Genomic DNA, 23,271 nt, shown 5'->3' with positions numbered 1-23,271 from the left:
TTATGTGGCATCACCATAGCTCCACATTCAAAGCCTAGAACCCATCATGGTATCAGTCCGTTATCATATCTGATTTAATTTCACAGTACCAATTCAGGTCTCCTGATTTGCATGGCTATCGAGGGCCATGCAGGCAGCAATTAGATAAGTGATTCGCGATTAGGAGCTAATTGGACAGTTGTCCTTATTCTGTTCTAACATCTCCCAGAGGAAGTGATTGGTCCAAATAAGAAAAAAATGTGACAAAACATGAAGGTATTAATTGAACTCGTCCAATAAGAAACACTTGTTTTAGGTTTACCGTTGCATGCCCTAATGAATACTCGGTGTTGGGGAAGCTACTCTGAAAATATAGTTTTTTCATTTAACTAGGCACGTCAGTTATGAACAAACTCTTATTTACAATGACGGCTTACACCGGCCAAACACAGACGGAGCTGGGCCAATTGTGCGTCGCCTTATGGGACTCCCAATCACAGACGGCTGTGATACAGCCTGGATTCAAACCAGGGTGTCTGTAGTGACGCCTCAAGCAGTGAGATGCAGTGCTTTAGAATGCTGCGCCATTCGGGAGCACTCAGGGAATTGGTCGTTTACCAAGCTACCAAGTACTTCACACTGGAAGAAGTTAAGATACACCCAAGTTGCCCTTAAGAAACATACAGTCAAACAGAAAGGACATTTTTGCCTACTCTACCCATATTTTATTTTATTTTTGCAAAAAAATGGTGTGTAGTTCCAGAAGTTAGCTACACCTCTACATGGCAAAAAAAAGGTGTGTAGTTCCAGAAGTTAGCTACACCTCTACATGGCAAAAAAAAGTAGTTAACTACTGAAAACACAACCTAGAATTGAATTTAGTTAAACTACCACCAAGCTACAGCAAAAGGTAGTTCAATTACTACTTCAACTACATGTAGTTAACTACTCCCCATCACTGTGAGTACTACCATGATATCAGTTCCCTCATGTCACTGTAATCCTGTTATATCAGAGGATCGTTGGAGGTTTCTCTGCCTCGTCTGTCTGGAGTGGTCCTCTGACGTGTCACTTTGAGTCTTTAACCGACCTCTCAAACACACTTTGTGGTGTTGGGTGTTGATGGTACGGTTTACAGCAATCATCTTAATATTACTGGCTTCATTAAACTCCTCATGGCTTAAGATGGGAGATTGTGATTAAGCGGTTCTCCTGAGATCTTCTGTTGTTATGAAACTTCCTTTTAGATAGGTTTAGCCTGAGTCGCATAAGTCCCTCTGAAACTACAGTAGAAGACTGACCCACTTTTGGCATTTGAAAATTATCAGCTTCTTTTGTCTTTAAATCATAACAACATGGCCATGTCTAAACTCTTGTAAAATAGTGGAACTTAATATAATTTTCTGTCTTGATCCTGACTCCTTCCATAAATCTGAAAACTGTGATGTAATTTGTCTAAGCGTAGGGGACTAGTCCACATTGACTGTATAGCTAGTCCATTCTAAGCTCATTTATCTAGCTTTAGGGACATGGTGTGTGTAGCTCTTCTCCAGTGGGCTGCTGTCCCTACAGCCCTCCCAGGGGACAGTCCTACATCTTAGTTGTGGTTGGTATTGATCCCACCGGGGTCACGTTATGGCGTCCTGTTGTCAGGGCGACAAACGCTGATCCATCATAATGTGGCGGTGAGAGCTGAGCGTGTTGCGGTCAGCTTGTTAAACCCTGCTGCACATGTGGCGCCCGGGAAACAACTGGACGCCGCTCGTTTCTACGTGTCAGTGGTTAATGTCTGTAAACAGACGGATGATGCTCTGTCTTGATCGATGGGATGCTCCAGGATATAGCAGTCATATCAAGTCAAGTCTAACATTGTTAATATTGCCATCTAGGATTACATTAGGATTAATGAGGTGGTCAAACTCATATTGCTCCTTGTATTATTATATACCATTACATTTGTCTGCCGCTATGTATTGACTGCAAAGTTTGACATGATGGTAGGTGTCAGCTAAGTATAAACTACAATGAGTAAATAAGACAATGCATACATCAGAAACCATCCTCCAGAGGTTCCAGTTATTTTCCTCAGGAGAACCAGTTCAGTGGGTATAGCAGTGTGTAGCCTACTGTAGTCTGACTGTAGCGCAAGACCAGGCTGTGTCAAGTGATGTCTTCATTAGGACAGTCCCCTATTGACCCGGGAGCTCAGAATGATAGGTCAGGGACACCACCTCACCCCTATCTACTCAACACACATGCATGCACACATACACTCACTGTCCAGAGTGTGTGTGTGACAGTCTGTGGATAAGTCAATAACTGTCCCTCCCCACTCTCTGGTTTTCTGAAACCTGCAGAAGACTGAATGACTGGCATATCTGGACTGGATGAAAAAAAGTATGAAAATAGACAGGCAGTAGGTGCTCTCTCTCTCTCCTGCCTCTCTCTCTCTCTCTCTCTCTCTCTCTATTCCTCTCTCGCTCTCCCTGCTCTCCTTCTTACATCGATGAGCCCTTCCTCATGAATAGATACAAAGCACCAGCTGATGTTGAATGTTAAGTAATATATTCATTAACCCCTAACTAACCCTGCTAATGAATGACAACAGCTCCTGCTAGACCAGACTACAGATTGGTAGGAATTTACCCAAAGAAACAAAGGGGCAAACTCCAAACGCAGACCTCTCCACTATTTAATAACATAACAATAACATCAGTTGAACTAAATTAATTTTGTTTTTAATTGTTTGGCATTAATGACAGGGGTAGATTCATCATCTCTGATGTTTCCCTAGTGTATAGAGATTGCAGAATGTTTTTGTTCTTGGTTTTTGAGGTTTGAATTTTAGGGTCCAGGGCTCTGAGATATAAGGGTTTGGACTTTCAATTTTGGGGATTGGTGTTCAGCATTTGCAGGTCGCTCTCTAGCCTATATCCATCTGCTTGGTATTCCTCTTCCTCCTTTCTTTATCATCTGTAAAGCCACCCCCCCCCCCCCCCCCCACACACACACACACACACACGAAGACACGAAGACACACACACGAAGACACATGAACCCCCCCCCCATGCACACACACACACACTTTTCTCTGTCTGCTTGAAGACTAGCCCATTAATCTTGGGCTGCATCCTAACATGGTTGTTAGAATTCTATTAGCTGTAAATATTCAATAAGGAACCTCACTTAAAGGCCCTGTCCCTCTTATCAGCCGCAGCCCAGCCACGATCATTACACTGCAACCTCTTTTATTGTTTAGGCAAACGACAAGCAGCGATTTCTGGGGAAAGACTGACAGTGGCGACGTGAAAGGAAATGTGTTAGTTTAAGTATGCTTTAGAGGGGAGGAGATACAGAGAGAGAGAAATAAAAGAGAGAGGGGGAAAAAAGGTAAAGAGAGGAAGTGAGGCAAGGAAGAAAGGAGTGATGTTACAACATAGGTGACAAATCACAGAGTAGTTCCCGAGGGTAGTGGTGGGAGGAATGTTGAATCCCAACCATGTTTTACTTGTGTATGTTTAGACAAACAGCAGTCATTACACAGTCCAAGTGTAGTCTGCCTGGGGGTATGTTGTTATCTCACACCCCAAGAACAGGCAACACTGGTAGGACTCTTCACTGTGTAAACGCACATTAATCTTGTCACACACACTCACACTCTCTACCACTTGTCACACACATTCCCCCCCCCCCCCCCCCCCCCCCCGATGATCCCAAGGTCCCATCAACACACAGACACACAACACACACACACACACACACACACGTGTCCCTGCCCTGGGGTCCCCACAATCCCATATGTAATGAGTTGTTTCATTCACTTCATTGAGTGTTAATGTCCCTGTGGCTCTCCTCAGGTTCACACTGCTGGGAGCGCCTGATAATTGGGCCTACTTTATCATCGATTCCTCTCTGATGAATGGCCTGAAAAACCACTCAATTTGTTTGTGTCTCCCTCCTCCCTCCCCTCCTCTATTCATTCTATGTTGGGTTTGATACGTTCCGGGATTTCTGGAAGACTGGGGTGAATGTTCTACTTCAGGATGTGAATGGAAACATTCCACTGGACTACGCCGCTGAGGGAACCGAGACCAGCTACATCCTCCGAAAACACCTAGAGGAAAACGGTAACACAACACTCCTCATATGATTTAATGTCTGTTTTATGTAGTGTGTCGTGTTGTGTTACATTGTAGGCCTATATGTGTTTATTGTGCAACAAACAGCCCGAGAAATGTTCACCTACACACTTTCACAATGTGAAAAATATGTGTATTTTCTGAATCTTTTTTTTCCAATCTTTGCCACTTTTCCACCCACACACAATTACTCTTGTTTAAGACCTGTCTATTACCCCGGCAGTAGGACATTTTGTTCTCATCCATATAACATGTGTTAATATAATGCCTGCTTCAATGTTCATTATTTTTTCACAGCAGTTAAAGGAGACTGAATAGAAAACTAAAAAAAATTCACATGCATGAAATAATGGCTTAATTAAAAAAAAAAATGAAAATCAAAGTTATGTCCACAACACAATTATAATGTGAAGTGAGGAAACAGACTAAAATACTTCATTATAAGTAATGGTTCCATGGATGGTTGGCTGCCATATTGCCTGAGGGAAAGATATTGATGCTGTATATACAGTGATTACAGAAAGTTTTCAGACCTCTTCTCTTTTTCCACATTTTGTTATGTTACAGCCTTATTCTACAATGGATTGGACACATTTTTCCCTCATCAATCTCCACATGATACAACATAATGACAAAGCGAAAAAAGGTTTTTAGAAATGTTTGCAAAAAGGTATAAAAATAATATTTTGCTATGAGACTGAGTTTACATTGATCATCCTTTAGATGTTTCCACAACTTCATTGGAGTCCACTTGTGGTAAATTCAAATGATTGCACATGATTTAGAAAGGCACACACCTGTCTTTATAAGGTCCAACAGTTGAAAGTATATGTCAGAGGAAAAACCAAGCCATGAGGTCGAAGGAATTGAGCTTCGAGATATGATTGTGTCGAGGCACAGATGTGGGGAAGAGTACCAAAAAAATATGCAGCATTGAAGGTCCCCAAGGACACGGTGGATTCGATGTTTCTACTACAACTACAACACTGTGTCCTCTTTGTCCCAACCACTACTACAACTACAACACCGTGTCCTCTCTGTCCCATCCACTACTACACGATGTCCTCTCTGTCCCTACCAGGACTACTAATACTACACTCTGTTCTCTCTGTCTCAACCGCTACAATTTCTACTACACTGTGTCAACTGTGTCCCAAATACTACTACTACTACACTGTGTCCTCTCTGTCCCAACAACTACTACAACTACTACACTGTGTCCACTCTGTCCCAACCATTACTGCTACTACTACACCGTGTCATCTCTGTCTTAACCACTACTACTACTACACCGTGTCCTCTCTGTCCCTACCAGGGCTACTATTATTACACTCTGTTCTCTGTGTCCCAACCACTAATATTTCTACTACACTGTGTCCTCTCTGTCCCAATCAGTACTAATACTACACTGTGTCCTCTCTATCCCAACCAGTACTATTACTACGCTGTGTCCTCTCTGTCCCTGCAACTTCTTCTACTACACTGTGTCCTCTCTATCCCAACCAGTACAATTACTACGCTGTGATCTCTCTGTCTCAACCACTACACCTACTTCTACACTGTGTCCTCTCTGTCCCAGCAACTTTTTCTACTACACTGTGTCCTCTCTATCCCAACCAGTACTATTACTACGCTGTGATCTCTCTGTCTCAACCACTAATATTTCTACTACACTGTGTCCTCACTGTCCCAACCACTACACCTACTTCTACACTGTGTCCTCTCTGTCCCAACCACTACTACTACTTCTACACTGTGTCCTCTCTGTCCCAACCACTACACCTACTTCTACACTGTGTCCTCTCTGTCCCAACCACTACTACTACTTCTACACTGTGTCCTCTCTGTCCCAACCACTACACCTACTTCTACACTGTGTCCTCTCTGTCCCAACAACTACTACCACCACACTATGTCCTCTCTTTTCCAATCACCTACTACTAAACTGTGTCATCTTTGTACTAACCTTGACTACTACTATTACATTGTGTCCTCTCTGTCCCAACCACTTCTACACCGTGTCCTCTCTGTCCCAACCACTACTACTACTTCTACATTATGTCCACTCTGTCCCAACCACTACTACTACTACTTCTACACTGTGTCCACTCTGTCCCAACCACTACTACTACTTCTACATTATGTCCACTCTGTCCCAACCACTACTACTACTTCTACACCGTGTCCTCTCTGTCCCAACCACTACTACTACTTCTACATTGTGTCCACTCTGTCCCAACCACTACTACTACTTCTACATTATGTCCACTCTGTCCCAACCACTACTACTACTTCTACATTATGTCCTCTCTGTCCCAACCACTACTACTACTTCTACACCGTGTCCTCTCTGTCCCAACAACTACTACCATCACACTATGTCCTCTCTGTCCTAACCACAACTACTACTACACTGTGTCCACTCTGTCCCAACCACTACTACTACTTCTATAACAATGTGTCCTCACTGTCCCAACCACTACACCTACTACTAAACTGTGTCATCTTTGTACTACCCTTGACTACTACTATTACATTGTGTCATCTCTGTCCCAACCAGGGCTACTATTATTACACTCTGTTCTCTGTGTCCCAACCACTAATATTTCTACTACACTGTGTCCTCTCTGTCCCAATCAGTACTAATACTACACTGTGTCCTCTCTATCCCAACCAGTACTATTACTACGCTGTGTCCTCTCTGTCCCTGCAACTTCTTCTACTACACTGTGTCCTCTCTATCCCAACCAGTACAATTACTACGCTGTGATCTCTCTGTCTCAACCACTACACCTACTTCTACACTGTGTCCTCTCTGTCCCAGCAACTTTTTCTACTACACTGTGTCCTCTCTATCCCAACCAGTACTATTACTACGCTGTGATCTCTCTGTCTCAACCACTAATATTTCTACTACACTGTGTCCTCTCTGTCCCAACCACTACACCTACTTCTACACTGTGTCCTCTCTGTCCCAACCACTACTACTACTTCTACACTGTGTCCTCTCTGTCCCAACCACTACACCTACTTCTACACTGTGTCCTCTCTGTCCCAACCACTACTACTACTTCTACACTGTGTCCTCTCTGTCCCAACCACTACACCTACTTCTACACTGTGTCCTCTCTGTCCCAACAACTACTACCACCACACTATGTCCTCTCTTTTCCAATCACCTACTACTAAACTGTGTCATCTTTGTACTAACCTTGACTACTACTATTACATTGTGTCCTCTCTGTCCCAACCACTTCTACACCGTGTCCTCTCTGTCCCAACCACTACTACTACTTCTACATTATGTCCACTCTGTCCCAACCACTACTACTACTACTTCTACACTGTGTCCACTCTGTCCCAACCACTACTACTACTTCTACATTATGTCCACTCTGTCCCAACCACTACTACTACTTCTACACCGTGTCCTCTCTGTCCCAACCACTACTACTACTTCTACATTGTGTCCACTCTGTCCCAACCACTACTACTACTTCTACATTATGTCCACTCTGTCCCAACCACTACTACTACTTCTACATTATGTCCTCTCTGTCCCAACCACTACTACTACTTCTACACCGTGTCCTCTCTGTCCCAACAACTACTACCATCACACTATGTCCTCTCTGTCCTAACCACAACTACTACTACACTGTGTCCACTCTGTCCCAACCACTACTACTACTTCTATAACAATGTGTCCTCACTGTCCCAACCACTACACCTACTACTAAACTGTGTCATCTTTGTACTACCCTTGACTACTACTATTACATTGTGTCATCTCTGTCCCAACCACTTCTACACCGTGTCCTCTCTGTCCCAACCACTACTACTACTTCTACATTATGTCCTCTCTGTCTCAAACACTACTACTACTTCTACATTATGTCCTCTCTGTCCCAACCACTACTACTACTTCTACATTATGTCCACTCTGTCCCAACCACTACTACTACTTCTACATTATGTCCACTCTGTCCCAACCACTACTACTACTTCTACACTGTGTCCACTCTGTCCCAACCACTACTACTACTTATACATTATGTCCACTCTGTCCCAACCACTACTACTACTTCTACACCATGTCCTCTCTGTCCCAACCACTACTACTACTTCTACATTGTGTCCACTCTGTCCCAACCACTACTACTACTTCTACATTATGTCCACTCTGTCCCAACCACTACTACTACTTCTACATTATGTCCTCTCTGTCCCAACCACTACTACTACTTCTACACCGTGTCCTCTCTGTCCCAACAACTACTACCATCACACTATGTCCTCTCTGTCCTAACCACAACTACTACTACACTGTGTCCACTCTGTCCCAACCACTACTACTACTTCTATAACAATGTGTCCTCACTGTCCCAACCACTACACCTACTACTAAACTGTGTCATCTTTGTACTACCCTTGACTACTACTATTACATTGTGTCATCTCTGTCCCAACCACTTCTACACCGTGTCCTCTCTGTCCCAACCACTACTACTACTTCTACATTATGTCCTCTCTGTCTCAAACACTACTACTACTTCTACATTATGTCCTCTCTGTCCCAACCACTACTACTACTTCTACATTATGTCCTCTCTGTCCCAACCACTACTACTACTTCTACATTATGTCCTCTCTGTCCCAACCACTACTACTACTTCTACATTATGTCCACTCTGTCCCAACCACTACTACTACTTCTACACCGTGTCCTCTCTGTCCCAACCACCACTACTACTACAACACTGTGTCCTCTCTATCCCAACCACTACTACTACTACTACTACTACACCTTGTCATCTCTGTCCCAACAATAACTATTACTGCACTGTGTCGACTCTGTCCCAACCACTACTACTACTACTACACTGTGTCCTCTCTATCCCAACCACTACTACTACTTCTACACCGTGTCCTCTCTGTCCCAACCACCACTACTACTACAACACTGTGTCCTCTCTATCCCAACCACTACTACTACTACTACTACTACACCTTGTCATCTCTGTCCCAACAATAACTATTACTGCACTGTGTCGACTCTGTCCCAACCACTACTACTACTACTACACTGTGTCCTCTCTATCCCAACCACTACTACTGCTACTACACTGTGTCCTCTCTATCCCAACCACTACTACTTCAACACTGTGTCCTCTCTATTCGAACCACTACTACTACAACACTGTGTCCTCTCTATCCCAACCAATACTACTACAACACTGTGTCCTCTCTATCCCAACCACTACTACTACTACTACACCTTGTCGACTCTGTCCCAACCACTACTACTACTGCTATAACAATGTGTCCTCACTGTCCCAACCACTACACCTACTACTAAACTGTGTCATCTTTGTACTACCCTTGACTACTACTATTACATTGTGTCATCTCTGTCCCAACCACTTCTACACCGTGTCCTCTCTGTCCCAACCACTACTACTACTTCTACATTATGTCCTCTCTGTCCCAACCACTACTACTACTTCTACATTATGTCCTCTCTGTCCCAACCACTACTACTACTTCTACATTATGTCCACTCTGTCCCAACCACTACTACTACTTCTACACCGTGTCCTCTCTGTCCCAACAACTACTAGCATCACACTATGTCCTCTCTGTCCTAACCACAACTACTACTACACTGTGTCCACTCTGTCCCAACCACTACTACTACTTCTATAACAATGTGTCCTCACTGTCCCAACCACTACACCTACTACTAAACTGTGTCATCTTTGTACTACCCTTGACTACTACTATTACATTGTGTCATCTCTGTCCCAACCACTTCTACACCGTGTCCTCTCTGTCCCAACCACTACTACTACTTCTACATTATGTCCTCTCTGTCTCAAACACTACTACTACTTCTACATTATGTCCTCTCTGTCCCAACCACTACTACTACTTCTACATTATGTCCACTCTGTCCCAACCACTACTACTACTTCTACATTATGTCCACTCTGTCCCAACCACTACTACTACTTCTACACTGTGTCCACTCTGTCCCAACCACTACTACTACTTATACATTATGTCCACTCTGTCCCAACCACTACTACTACTTCTACACCGTGTCCTCTCTGTCCCAACCACTACTACTACTTCTACATTGTGTCCACTCTGTCCCAACCACTACTACTACTTCTACATTATGTCCACTCTGTCCCAACCACTACTACTACTTCTACATTATGTCCTCTCTGTCCCAACCACTACTACTACTTCTACACCGTGTCCTCTCTGTCCCAACAACTACTACCATCACACTATGTCCTCTCTGTCCTAACCACAACTACTACTACACTGTGTCCACTCTGTCCCAACCACTACTACTACTTCTATAACAATGTGTCCTCACTGTCCCAACCACTACACCTACTACTAAACTGTGTCATCTTTGTACTACCCTTGACTACTACTATTACATTGTGTCATCTCTGTCCCAACCACTTCTACACCGTGTCCTCTCTGTCCCAACCACTACTACTACTTCTACATTATGTCCTCTCTGTCTCAAACACTACTACTACTTCTACATTATGTCCTCTCTGTCCCAACCACTACTACTACTTCTACATTATGTCCTCTCTGTCCCAACCACTACTACTACTTCTACATTATGTCCTCTCTGTCCCAACCACTACTACTACTTCTACATTATGTCCACTCTGTCCCAACCACTACTACTACTTCTACACTGTGTCCTCTCTGTCCCAACCACCACTACTACTACAACACTGTGTCCTCTCTATCCCAACCACTACTACTACTACTACACCTTGTCATCTCTGTCCCAACAATAACTATTACTGCACTGTGTCGACTCTGTCCCAACCACTACTACTACTACTACACTGTGTCCTCTCTATCCCAACCACTACTACTACTTCTACACCGTGTCCTCTCTGTCCCAACCACCACTACTACTACAACACTGTGTCCTCTCTATCCCAACCACTACTACTACTACTACTACTACACCTTGTCATCTCTGTCCCAACAATAACTATTACTGCACTGTGTCGACTCTGTCCCAACCACTACTACTACTACTACACTGTGTCCTCTCTATCCCAACCACTACTACTGCTACTACACTGTGTCCTCTCTATCCCAACCACTACTACTTCAACACTGTGTCCTCTCTATTCGAACCACTACTACTACAACACTGTGTCCTCTCTATCCCAACCAATACTACTACAACACTGTGTCCTCTCTATCCCAACCACTACTACTACTACTACACCTTGTCGACTCTGTCCCAACCACTACTACTACTTCTATAACAATGTGTCCTCACTGTCCCAACCACTACACCTACTACTAAACTGTGTCATCTTTGTACTACCCTTGACTACTACTATTACATTGTGTCATCTCTGTCCCAACCACTTCTACACCGTGTCCTCTCTGTCCCAACCACTACTACTACTTCTACATTATGTCCTCTCTGTCCCAACCACTACTACTACTTCTACATTATGTCCTCTCTGTCCCAACCACTACTACTACTTCTACATTATGTCCACTCTGTCCCAACCACTACTACTACTTCTACACCGTGTCCTCTCTGTCCCAACAACTACTAGCATCACACTATGTCCTCTCTGTCCTAACCACAACTACTACTACACTGTGTCCACTCTGTCCCAACCACTACTACTACTTCTATAACAATGTGTCCTCACTGTCCCAACCACTACACCTACTACTAAACTGTGTCATCTTTGTACTACCCTTGACTACTACTATTACATTGTGTCATCTCTGTCCCAACCACTTCTACACCGTGTCCTCTCTGTCCCAACCACTACTACTACTTCTACATTATGTCCTCTCTGTCTCAAACACTACTACTACTTCTACATTATGTCCTCTCTGTCCCAACCACTACTACTACTTCTACATTATGTCCACTCTGTCCCAACCACTACTACTACTTCTACACCGTGTCCTCTCTGTCCCAACCACCACTACTACTACAACACTGTGTCCTCTCTATCCCAACCACTACTACTACTACTACTACTACACCTTGTCATCTCTGTCCCAACAATAACTATTACTGCACTGTGTCGACTCTGTCCCAACCACTACTACTACTACTACACTGTGTCCTCTCTATCCCAACCACTACTACTACTTCTACACCGTGTCCTCTCTGTCCCAACCACCACTACTACTACAACACTGTGTCCTTTCTATCCCAACCACTACTACTACTACTACTACTACACCTTGTCATCTCTGTCCCAACAATAACTATTACTGCACTGTGTCGACTCTGTCCCAACCACTACTACTACTACTACACTGTGTCCTCTCTATCCCAACCACTACTACTGCTACTACACTGTGTCCTCTCTATCCCAACCACTACTACTTCAACACTGTGTCCTCTCTATTCGAACCACTACTACTACAACACTGTGTCCTCTCTATCCCAACCAATACTACTACAACACTGTGTCCTCTCTATCCCAACCACTACTACTACTACTACACCTTGTCGACTCTGTCCCAACCACCACTACTACTACTTCTATAACAATGTGTCCTCACTGTCCCAACCACTACACCTACTACTAAACTGTGTCATCTTTGTACTACCCTTGACTACTACTATTACATTGTGTCATCTCTGTCCCAACCACTTCTACACCGTGTCCTCTCTGTCCCAACCACTACTACTACTTCTACATTATGTCCTCTCTGTCCCAACCACTACTACTACTTCTACATTATGTCCTCTCTGTCCCAACCACTACTACTACTTCTACATTATGTCCACTCTGTCCCAACCACTACTACTACTTCTACACCGTGTCCTCTCTGTCCCAACAACTACTACCATCACACTATGTCCTCTCTGTCCTAACCACAACTACTACTACACTGTGTCCACTCTGTCCCAACCACTACTACTACTTCTATAACAATGTGTCCTCACTGTCCCAACCACTACACCTACTACTAAACTGTGTCATCTTTGTACTACCCTTGACTACTACTATTACATTATGTCATCTCTGTCCAAACCACTTCTACACCGTGTCCTCTCTGTCCCAACCACTACTACTACTTCTACATTATGTCCTCTCTATCCCAACCACTACTACTACTACTACACCTTGTCGAATCTGTCCCAACCACTACTACTACTACTACACTGTGTCGACTCTGTCCCAACCACTACTTTTACTACACAGTATCCACTCTGTCCCAACCACTACTACTACTTCTAGACTGTGTCCTCTCTGTCCCAACAACTACTACCACCACACTATGTCCTCTCTGTTCTAACCACAACTACTACTACACTGTGTCCACTCTGTCCCAACCACTACTACTACTTCTACAACAATGTGTCGTCACTGTCCCAACCACTGCTTCTACTACTCTGTCCTCACTGTCCCAACCACTACTACTACACTGTGTCCACTCTGTCCCAATCACTACTACTACTACTACTACACTGTGTCCTCTCTATACAAACAACTACTACTTCTATGCTGTGTCCTATCTGTAGCTTCCAGTACAACTAGTACTACACCAGGTCGTCACTGTCCCAACCACTACTACTACAACTACACTGTGTCTTCTCTGTCCCAACTACTACTACACTGTATCCTCTCTGTCCCAACCACTACTACTACTTCTACATTATGTCCTCTCTGTCCCAACCACTACTACTACTTCTACATTATGTCCTCTCTGTCCCAACCACTACTACTACTTCTACATTATGTCCACTCTGTCCCAACCACTACTACTACTTCTACACCGTGTCCTCTCTGTCCCAACAACTACTACCATCACACTATGTCCTCTCTGTCCTAACCACAACTACTACTACACTGTGTCCACTCTGTCCCAACCACTACTACTACTTCTATAACAATGTGTCCTCACTGTCCCAACCACTACACCTACTACTAAACTGTGTCATCTTTGTACTACCCTTGACTACTACTATTACATTATGTCATCTCTGTCCCAACCACTTCTACACCGTGTCCTCTCTGTCCCAACCACTACTACTACTTCTACATTATGTCCTCTCTATCCCAACCACTACATCTACTACTACACCTTGTCGACTCTGTCCCAACCACTACTACTACTACTACACTGTGTCGACTCTGTCCCAACCACTACTTTTACTACACAGTATCCACTCTGTCCCAACCACTACTACTACTTCTAGACTGTGTCCTCTCTGTCCCAACAACTACTACCACCACACTATGTCCTCTCTGTTCTAACCACAACTACTACTACACTGTGTCCACTCTGTCCCAACCACTACTACTACTTCTACAACAATGTGTCGTCACTGTCCCAACCACTGCTTCTACTACTCTGTCCTCACTGTCCCAACCACTACTACTACACTGTGTCCACTCTGTCCCAATCACTACTACTACTACTACTACACTGTGTCCTCTCTATACAAACAACTACTACTTCTATGCTGTGTCCTATCTGTAGCTTCCAGTACAACTAGTACTACACCAGGTCGTCACTGTCCCAACCACTACTACTACAACTACACTGTGTCTTCTCTGTCCCAACTACTACTACACTGTATCCTCTCTATCCCAACCACTACTACTACCACCACATTGAATCATATCTATCCCAACCACGACTACTACCACACTGTGTCCTCTCTGTCCAAACCAATACTACCACTTTTACTACACTGTGTCCTCTCTTTACGAACCACTACTAATACTACTACAATGTGTCCTCTCTGTCCCAACCACTACTACTACACTGTGTCCTCTCAGTCCCAACCATGACTACTGCTACATTGTCTTTTTTCCCAATCAATCACTACTACTACTACACTGTATCCTCTCTGTCCCAAGCACCACTACTACTACACTGTGTCCTCTCTGTCCCAACAAGTACTATTACCCCACTGTGTCATCTTTGTCCCAACCACTACTACTACTACACTGTGTCCTCTCTGTCCCAACCAGTACTACAAATACTACTACACTGTGTCCTCTCTGTCCCAACCACTACTAACACACTGTGTCCTCTCTGTCCGAACAATAACAACTACTACTACACTGTGTCCTCTCTGTCCAAACCAGTACTACAACTACTACTACACTGTTTCCTTTCTGTCCCAACCGCTACTACTACACTGTGTCCTCTCTCTCCCAACCACTACTACTACTTCTACATGGTGTCCTCTCTGTCCCAACCAGTACTACGACTACTACTACACTGTGTCCTCTTTGTCCAAACCACTACTACTACTACACTGTGTCATCTCTGTCCCAACCAGTACTACTACTACTACTACACGGTGTCCTCTCTGTCCCAAACAGTACAACGACTACTTCTACACGGTGTCCTCTCTGTCCCAACCAGTACAACGACTACTTCTACACGGTGTCCTCTCTGTCCCAACCACTACTACTACTACACTGTGTCCTCTCTGTCCCAACCACTACTACCACACTGTGTCCTCTCTGTCCGAACAATAACAACTACTACTACACTGTGTCCTCTCTGTCCAAACCAGTAATACAACTACTACTACACTGTGACCGCTCTGTCCCAACCGCTACTACTACTACACCGTTTCCTCTCTGTCCCAACCAGTACTACAACTACTACTACACTTTGTCCTCTCTGTCCCAACCACTACTACCACACTGTGTCCTCTCTGTCCGAACAATAACAACTACTACTACACTGTGTCCTCTCTGTCCAAACCAGTACTACAACTACTACTACACTGTTTCCTTTCTGTCCCAACCGCTACTACTACACTGTGTCCTCTCTCTCCCAACCACTACTACTACTTCTACATGGTGTCCTCTCTGTCCCAACCAGTACTACGACTACTACTACACTGTGTCCTCTTTGTTCAAACCACTACTACTACTACACTGTGTCATCTCTGTCCCAACCACTACTACTACAACTACACGATGTCCTCTCTGTCCCAAGCATCACTACTACTACACCTTGTCCTCTCTGTCCCAACCACTACTACGACTACACTGTGTCCTCTCTGTCCCAACAAGTACTATTACCCCACTGTGTCCTCTCTGTCCCAACCAGTACTACAACTACTACTACACTGTATCCTCTCTGTCCCAACTACTACCACGTCTACGACACTGTGTCCTCTCTGTCCCAACCACTACTACCACACTGTGTCCTCTCTGTCCCAACCACTACTACCACACTGTGTCCTCTCTGTCCAAACCAGTACTACAACTACTACTACACTGTGACCGCTCTGTCCCAACCGCTACTAATACTACACCGTTTCCTCTCTGTCCCAACCACTACTACTACACTGTGTCCTCACTGTCCCAACCACTACTACTACTACACTGTGTCCTCTCTCTCCCAACCAATACTTCTACATGGTGTCCTCTCTGTCCCAACCAGTACTACGACTACTACTATACTGTGTCCTCGTTGTCCAAACCACTACTACTACTACTACACTGTGTCATCTCTGTCCCAACCAGTACTACTACTACTACACTGTGTCATCTCTGTCCCAACCAGTACTAGTACCAGTACTACACGGTGTCCTCTCTGTCCCAACCAGTACAACGACTACTTCTACACGGTGTCCTCTCTGTCCCAACCAGTACTACTACTACTACACTGTGTCCTGTTTGTCCAAACCACTACTACTACTACTACACTGTGTCCTCTATGTCCCAACCAGTACTACTACTACTACTACACGGTGTCCTCTCTGTCCCAACCACTACTACTACTACTACACTATGTCCTCTCTGTCCCAACCACTACTACTACTACACTATGTCCTCTCTGTCCCAACCAGTTTCTGTCCCTCTCACTTATTGTGCAGTACCAGTCAAATGTTTGGACTCACCTACTCATTCCAAGGTTTTTATTTATTTTTTCTATTTTATATAATGTAGAAAAATAGTGAAGACATCAAAACTTTGAAATAACGCATTTGTAATCAAGTGGTTACCAAAATAGTTTTTATATATTTTATATTTGAGATTCTTCCTTGATGACAGCTTTGCACACTCTTGGCATTTTCTCATCCACTTTCATGAGGTAGTCACCTGGAATGCATTTCAATTAACAGGTGTGCCTTGTTAAAGTTTATTTGTGGAATTTCTTTGCTTCTTAATGCATTTGAACCTGTAAGTTGTGTTGTGACAAGGTAGGGGTGATATACAGAAGATAGCCCTATTAGGTAAATGACCAAATGCATATTATGACAAGAACAGCTCAAATAAGCAAAGAGAAACGACAGTCCATCATTACATTAAGACATGGAGGTCAGTCAATCCGGACACTTTGAAAATGTCTTCAAGTGCAGTCGCAAAAACCATCAAGAGCTATGATAAAACTGGCTCTCACGAGGACCGCCAGAGGAAAGGAAGACCCAGAGTTACCTCTGCTGCAGAGGATAAGTTCATTAGAGTTTGCTGCACCTCAGATTGCAGCCCAAATAAATGCTTCATAGAGTTCAAGTAACAGACACATCTCAACATCAAATGTTCAGAGGAGACTGCGTGAATCAGGCCTTCATGGTCAAATGGCTGCAAAGAAACCCCTACTTGTCATGTTGTCTTGTCTCTGTCCTTTCCCTTCACCCTGTCTCCCTCTGCTGGTCGTGTTAGGTTACCTTTTCTCCCCCGCTTTCCCCCAGCTGTCCCTTGTCTCCTCTAACTACCCATTCACCCCGTTCCCCACCTGTTCCCTTTTTTCCCTCTGATTAGGTCCCTATATCTCTCTCTGTTTCTGCTCCTGTCCTTGTCGGATTCTTGTTTGTTTGTGTCATTCATGCCTGAACCAGACTGTCGTCATGTTTGCTGTAACCTTGTCCTGTCCTGTCGGAATCTGCCGGTCCATCTGAGCCTACCTATGTTTGGTAATTAAAGAAGCTCTGTTTAAGTTGATTCGCTTTTGGGTCCTCATTCACGCACCGTAACAGAAGAATCCGACCAAGAATGGACCCAGCGACTTCGGATCCTCTCCACTCAGCCGTCGAGATCCAGGGAGCGATGCTAGGCAGACACAAGCAGGAATTGTCTGCTGCTCGACATGCCGTTGAGACCCTGGCCACCCAAGTCTCCAACCTCACAGAACAGGTTCACCATCTCCGCCTCGATCCACCGGCCACTTCCAGGGCTTTCGAATCTCCGGAGCCCAGAATCAATAACCCGCCGTGTTACTCTGGGGAGCCCACTGAATGCCGCTCGTTCCTCACCCAGTGTGATATTGTGTTTTCTCTCCAGCCCAACACTTACTCCAGGAGCACTGCTCGTGTCGCCTACGTCATATCTCTCCTTATTGGACGGGCTCGTGAGTGGGGCACGGCAATCTGGGAGGCAAGGGCTGAGTGTACTAACCAGTATCAAGACTTTAAGGAGGAGATGATACGGGTTTTTGATCGATCTGTTTTTGGGGAGGAGGCTTCCAGGGCCCTGTCTTCCCTATGTCAAGGCAATCGATCCATAACAGACTACTCTATTGAGTTTCGCACTCTTGCTGTCTCCAGTGGCTGGAACGAGCCGGCCTTGCTCGCTCGTCTTCTGGAGGGTTTCCGCGCAGAGGTAAAGGATGAGATTCTCTCCCGGGAGGTTCCTTCCAGCGTGGATTCCTTGATTGAACTCGCTATTCGCATTGAGCGACGGGTTGATCTTCGTCACCGAGCTCGTGGAAAGGAGCTCGCGCTCTCCGTCGCCTCCCTCTCCGCATCACTACCATCTTCCTCTGCCGGCTCGGGTGCTGAGCCCATGCAGCTGGGAGGTATCCGCATCTCGACTGAGGAGAGGGAACGGAGAATCACCAACCGCCTCTGTCTCTATTGCGGTTCCGCTGGTCATTTTGTCACTTCATGTCCAGTAAAAGGCCAGAGCTCGTCAGTAAGCGGAGGGCTACTGGTGAGCGCTACTACTCCTGTCTCTCCTTCAAGATCCTGCACTACCTTGTCGGTCCATCTACGCTGGACCGGTTCGTCAGCTTCCTGCAGTGCCTTAATAGACTCTGGGGCGGAGGGCTGTTTTATGGACGAGACCTGGGCTCGGGAACATGACATTCCTCTCAGACAGTTAAAGGAGCCCACGGCCTTGTTCGCCCTGGATGGTAGTCCTCTCCCCAGGATTCAGCGTGAGACGCTACCTTTAACCCTCACTGTTTCTGGTAATCATAGTGAAACCATTTCTTTTTTAATTTTTCGTTCACCTTTTACACCTGTTGTTTTGGGCCATCCCTGGCTAGTTTGTCATAATCCTTCTATTAATTGGTCTAGTAATTCTATCCTCTCCTGGAACGTCTCTTGTCATGTGAAATGTTTAATGTCTGCTATCCCTCCTGTTTCCTCTGTCTCTTCTTCACAGGAGGAGCCTGGTGATTTGACAGGGGTGCCGGAGGAATATCACGATCTGCGCACGGTGTTCAGTCGGTCCAGGGCCACCTCTCTTCCTCCACACCGGTCGTATGATTGTAGTATTGATCTCCTTCCGGGAACCACCCCCCCCCGGGGTAGACTATACTCTCTGTCGGCTCCCGAACGTAAGGCTCTCGAAGATTATTTGTCTGTAGCTCTTGACGCCGGTACCATAGTCCCCTCCTCCTCTCCCGCCGGAGCGGGGTTTTTTTTTGTCAAGAAGAAGGACGGGTCTCTGCGCCCCTGCATAGATTATCGAGGGCTGAATGACATAACAGTGAAGAATCGTTATCCGCTTCCTCTTATGTCTTCAGCCTTCGAGATCCTGCAGGGAGCCAGGTTTTTCACTAAGTTGGACCTTCGTAACGCTTACCATCTCGTGCGCATCAGGGAGGGGGACGAGTGGAAGACGGCGTTTAACACTCCGTTAGGGCACTTTGAATACCGGGTTCTTCCTTTCGGCCTCGCTAACGCTCCAGCTGTCTTTCAGGCATTAGTCAATGATGTCCTGAGAGACATGCTGAACATCTTTGTTTTCGTTTACCTTGACGATATCCTGATTTTTTCACCGTCACTCCAGATTCATGTTCAGCACGTTCGACGTGTCCTCCAGCGCCTTTTAGAGAATTGTCTTTTTGTGAAGGCTGAGAAGTGCACTTTTCATGCCTCCTCCGTCACATTTCTCGGTTCTGTTATTTCCGCTGAAGGCATTAAGATGGATCCCGCTAAGGTCCAAGCTGTCATTGATTGGCCCGTCCCTAAGTCACGCGTCGAGCTGCAGCGCTTTCTCGGCTTCGCGAACTTCTATCGTCGTTTCATCCGTAATTTCGGTCAGGTGGCAGCTCCTCTCACAGCCCTTACTTCTGTCAAGACGTGCTTTAAGTGGTCCGTTTCCGCCCAGGGAGCTTTTGATCTCCTCAAGAATCGTTTTACATCCGCTCCTATCCTTGTTACACCTGACGTCTCTAGACAGTTCGTTGTCGAGGTTGACGCGTCAGAGGTGGGAGTGGGAGCCATCCTTTCTCAGCGCTCCCTCTCTGACGACAAGGTCCACCCATGCGCGTATTTTTCTCATCGCCTGTCGCCGTCGGAACGTAACTATGATGTGGGTAACCGCGAACTGCTCGCCATCCGGTTAGCCCTAGGCGAATGGCGACAGTGGTTGGAGGGGGCGACCGTTCCTTTTGTCGTTTGGACTGACCATAGGAACCTTGAGTACATCCGTTCTGCCAAACGACTTAATGCGCGTCAGGCGCGTTGGGCGCTGTTTTTCGCTCGTTTCGAGTTCGTGATTTCTTATCGTCCGGGCTCTAAGAACACCAAGCCTGATGCTTTGTCTCGTCTCTTCAGTTCTTCAGTAGCCTCCACTGACCCCGAGGGGATTCTCCCTGAGGGGCGTGTTGTCGGGTTGACTGTCTGGGGAATTGAGAGGCAGGTAAAGCAAGCACTCACTCAAACTCCGTCGCCGCGCGCTTGTCCTAGGAACCTTCTTTTCGTTCCCGTTCCTACCCGTCTGGCCGTTCTTCAGTGGGCTCACTCTGCCAAGTTAGCCGGCCACCCTGGCGTTCGGGGTACGCTTGCTTCCATTCGCCAGCGTTTCTGGTGGCCCACCCGGGAGCATGACACGCGTCGTTTCGTGGCTGCTTGTTCGGTCTGCGCGCAGACTAAGTCCGGTAACTCTCCTCCTGCCGGCCGTCTCAGGCCGCTTCCTATTCCCTCTCGACCGTGGTCTCACATCGCCTTAGATTTTGTCACCGGACTGCCTTCGTCAGCGGGGAAGACTGTTATTCTTACGGTTGTCGATAGGTTCTCTAAGGCGGCTCATTTCATTCCCCTTGCTAAGCTTCCTTCTGCTAAAGAGACGGCACAAATCATCATCGAGAATGTTTTCAGAATTCATGGCCTTCCGTCAGACGTCGTTTCGGACAGAGGTCCGCAATTCACGTCTCAATTTTGGAGGGAGTTTTGCCGTTTGATTGGGGCTTCCGTCAGTCTCTCTTCCGGCTTTCACCCCCAGTCTAACGGTCAAGCAGAACGGGCCAATCAGACTATTGGTCGCATCTTACGCAGTCTTTCTTTTCGCAACCCTGCGTCTTGGTCAGAACAGCTCCCCTGGGCAGAATACGCCCACAACTCGCTTCCTTCGTCTGCGACCGGGCTATCTCCTTTTCAGAGTAGCCTCGGGTACCAGCCTCCGTTGTTCTCATCTCAGTTCGCCGAGTCCAGCGTCCCCTCCGCTCAGGCTTTTGTCCAACGTTGCGAGCGCACCTGGAAGAGGGTCAGGTCTGCACTTTGCCGTTATAGGGCGCAGACTGTGAGAGCTGCTAATAAGCGTAGAACTAAGAGCCCTAGGTATTGTCGCGGTCAGAGAGTTTGGCTCTCCACTCAGAACCTTCCCCTTAAGACGGCTTCTCGCAAGTTGACCCCGCGGTTCATTGGTCCATTCCGTATCTCTCAGGTCATTAATCCTGTCGCAGTGCGACTTCTTCTTCCGCGATATCTTCGTCGCGTCCACCCGGTCTTCCATGTCTCCTGTGTTAAGCCCGTTCTTCGCGCCCCCGCTCGTCTTCCCCCCCCCCCCCCCATCCTTGTCGAGGGCGCACCTATCTACAGGGTCCGTAAGATCTTGGACATGCGTCCTCGGGGCCGTGGTCATCAGTACCTAGTTGACTGGGAGGGGTACGGTCCTGAGGAGAGGAGTTGGGTTCCCTCTCGGGACGTGCTGGACCGTGCGCTGATTGATGATTTCCTCCGTTGCCGCCAGGTTTCCTCCTCGAGTGCGCCAGGAGGCGCTCGGTGAGTGGGGGGGTACTGTCATGTTGTCTTGTCTCTGTCCTTTCCCTTCACCCTGTCTCCCTCTGCTGGTCGTGTTAGGTTACCTTTTCTCCCCCGCTTTCCCCCAGCTGTCCCTTGTCTCCTCTAACTACCCATTCACCCCGTTCCCCACCTGTTCCCTTTTTTCCCTCTGATTAGGTCCCTATATCTCTCTCTGTTTCTGCTCCTGTCCTTGTCGGATTCTTGTTTGTTTGTGTCATTCATGCCTGAACCAGACTGTCGTCATGTTTGCTGTAACCTTGTCCTGTCCTGTCGGAATCTGCCGGTCCATCTGAGCCTACCTATGTTTGGTAATTAAAGAAGCTCTGTTTAAGTTGATTCGCTTTTGGGTCCTCATTCACGCACCGTAACACTACTAAAGGACACCAATAAGAAGAAGAGAATTACTTGGGCCAAGAAACACAATCTATGGATTTTGGACCGGTGGTAATCTGTCCTTTGGTCTGATGAGTCCAAATTTGAGATTTTTGGTTCCAACCGCTTCTGTCTCTGTGAGCCTCAGAGTAGGTGAATGGATGATCTCTGCATTGTGTGGTTCCCATCGGAGGAGGAGGTGTGATGGTGCTTTGCTTGTGACACTATCTGTGATTTTTTTTAGAATTCAAGGCACACTTAACCAGCATGGCTACCACAGCATTCAGCAGCGATACGCCATCCCATCTGGTTTGCTCTTAGTGGGACTATTATTTGTTTTTCATCAGGACAATGACCCAACACACCTCCAGGCTGTGTAAGGGCTATGTGACCAAGAAGGAGAGTGATGGAGTGCTGCATCAGATGATGTGGCCTTCACAATCACCTCACCCAATTGAGATGGTTTGGGATTAGTTGGGGTGAAGGCAAAGCAGCCAACTAGTGCTCAGC

At 46.1% G+C, this 23,271-nt stretch overlaps 1 protein-coding gene across 7 annotated transcripts in view; it reads left to right on the top strand.

The window, feature by feature from the left end:
- Window positions 1-23,271, top strand: part of LOC110502073 (unconventional myosin-XVI) — a 236,116-nt gene that overhangs the window by 88,519 nt on the left and 124,326 nt on the right. For all 7 annotated transcript variants that reach the window (XM_036958970.2, XM_036958966.2, XM_036958972.2 and 4 more), the window contains exon 5: window positions 3,998-4,106. In XM_036958970.2, the coding sequence (XP_036814865.1) occupies window positions 3,998-4,106 (109 nt within the window). The remainder of the gene's footprint in view (window positions 1-3,997; window positions 4,107-23,271) is intronic.

Source organism: Oncorhynchus mykiss, chromosome 22, assembly GCF_057628025.1.
Source record: "Oncorhynchus mykiss isolate SJ-2025 chromosome 22, ASM5762802v1, whole genome shotgun sequence".
Lineage (NCBI taxonomy): Eukaryota > Metazoa > Chordata > Actinopteri > Salmoniformes > Salmonidae > Oncorhynchus > Oncorhynchus mykiss.
The sequence above is the reverse complement of the archived record's forward strand: the minus strand, read 5'-3'. Positions and strand labels throughout refer to the sequence as shown.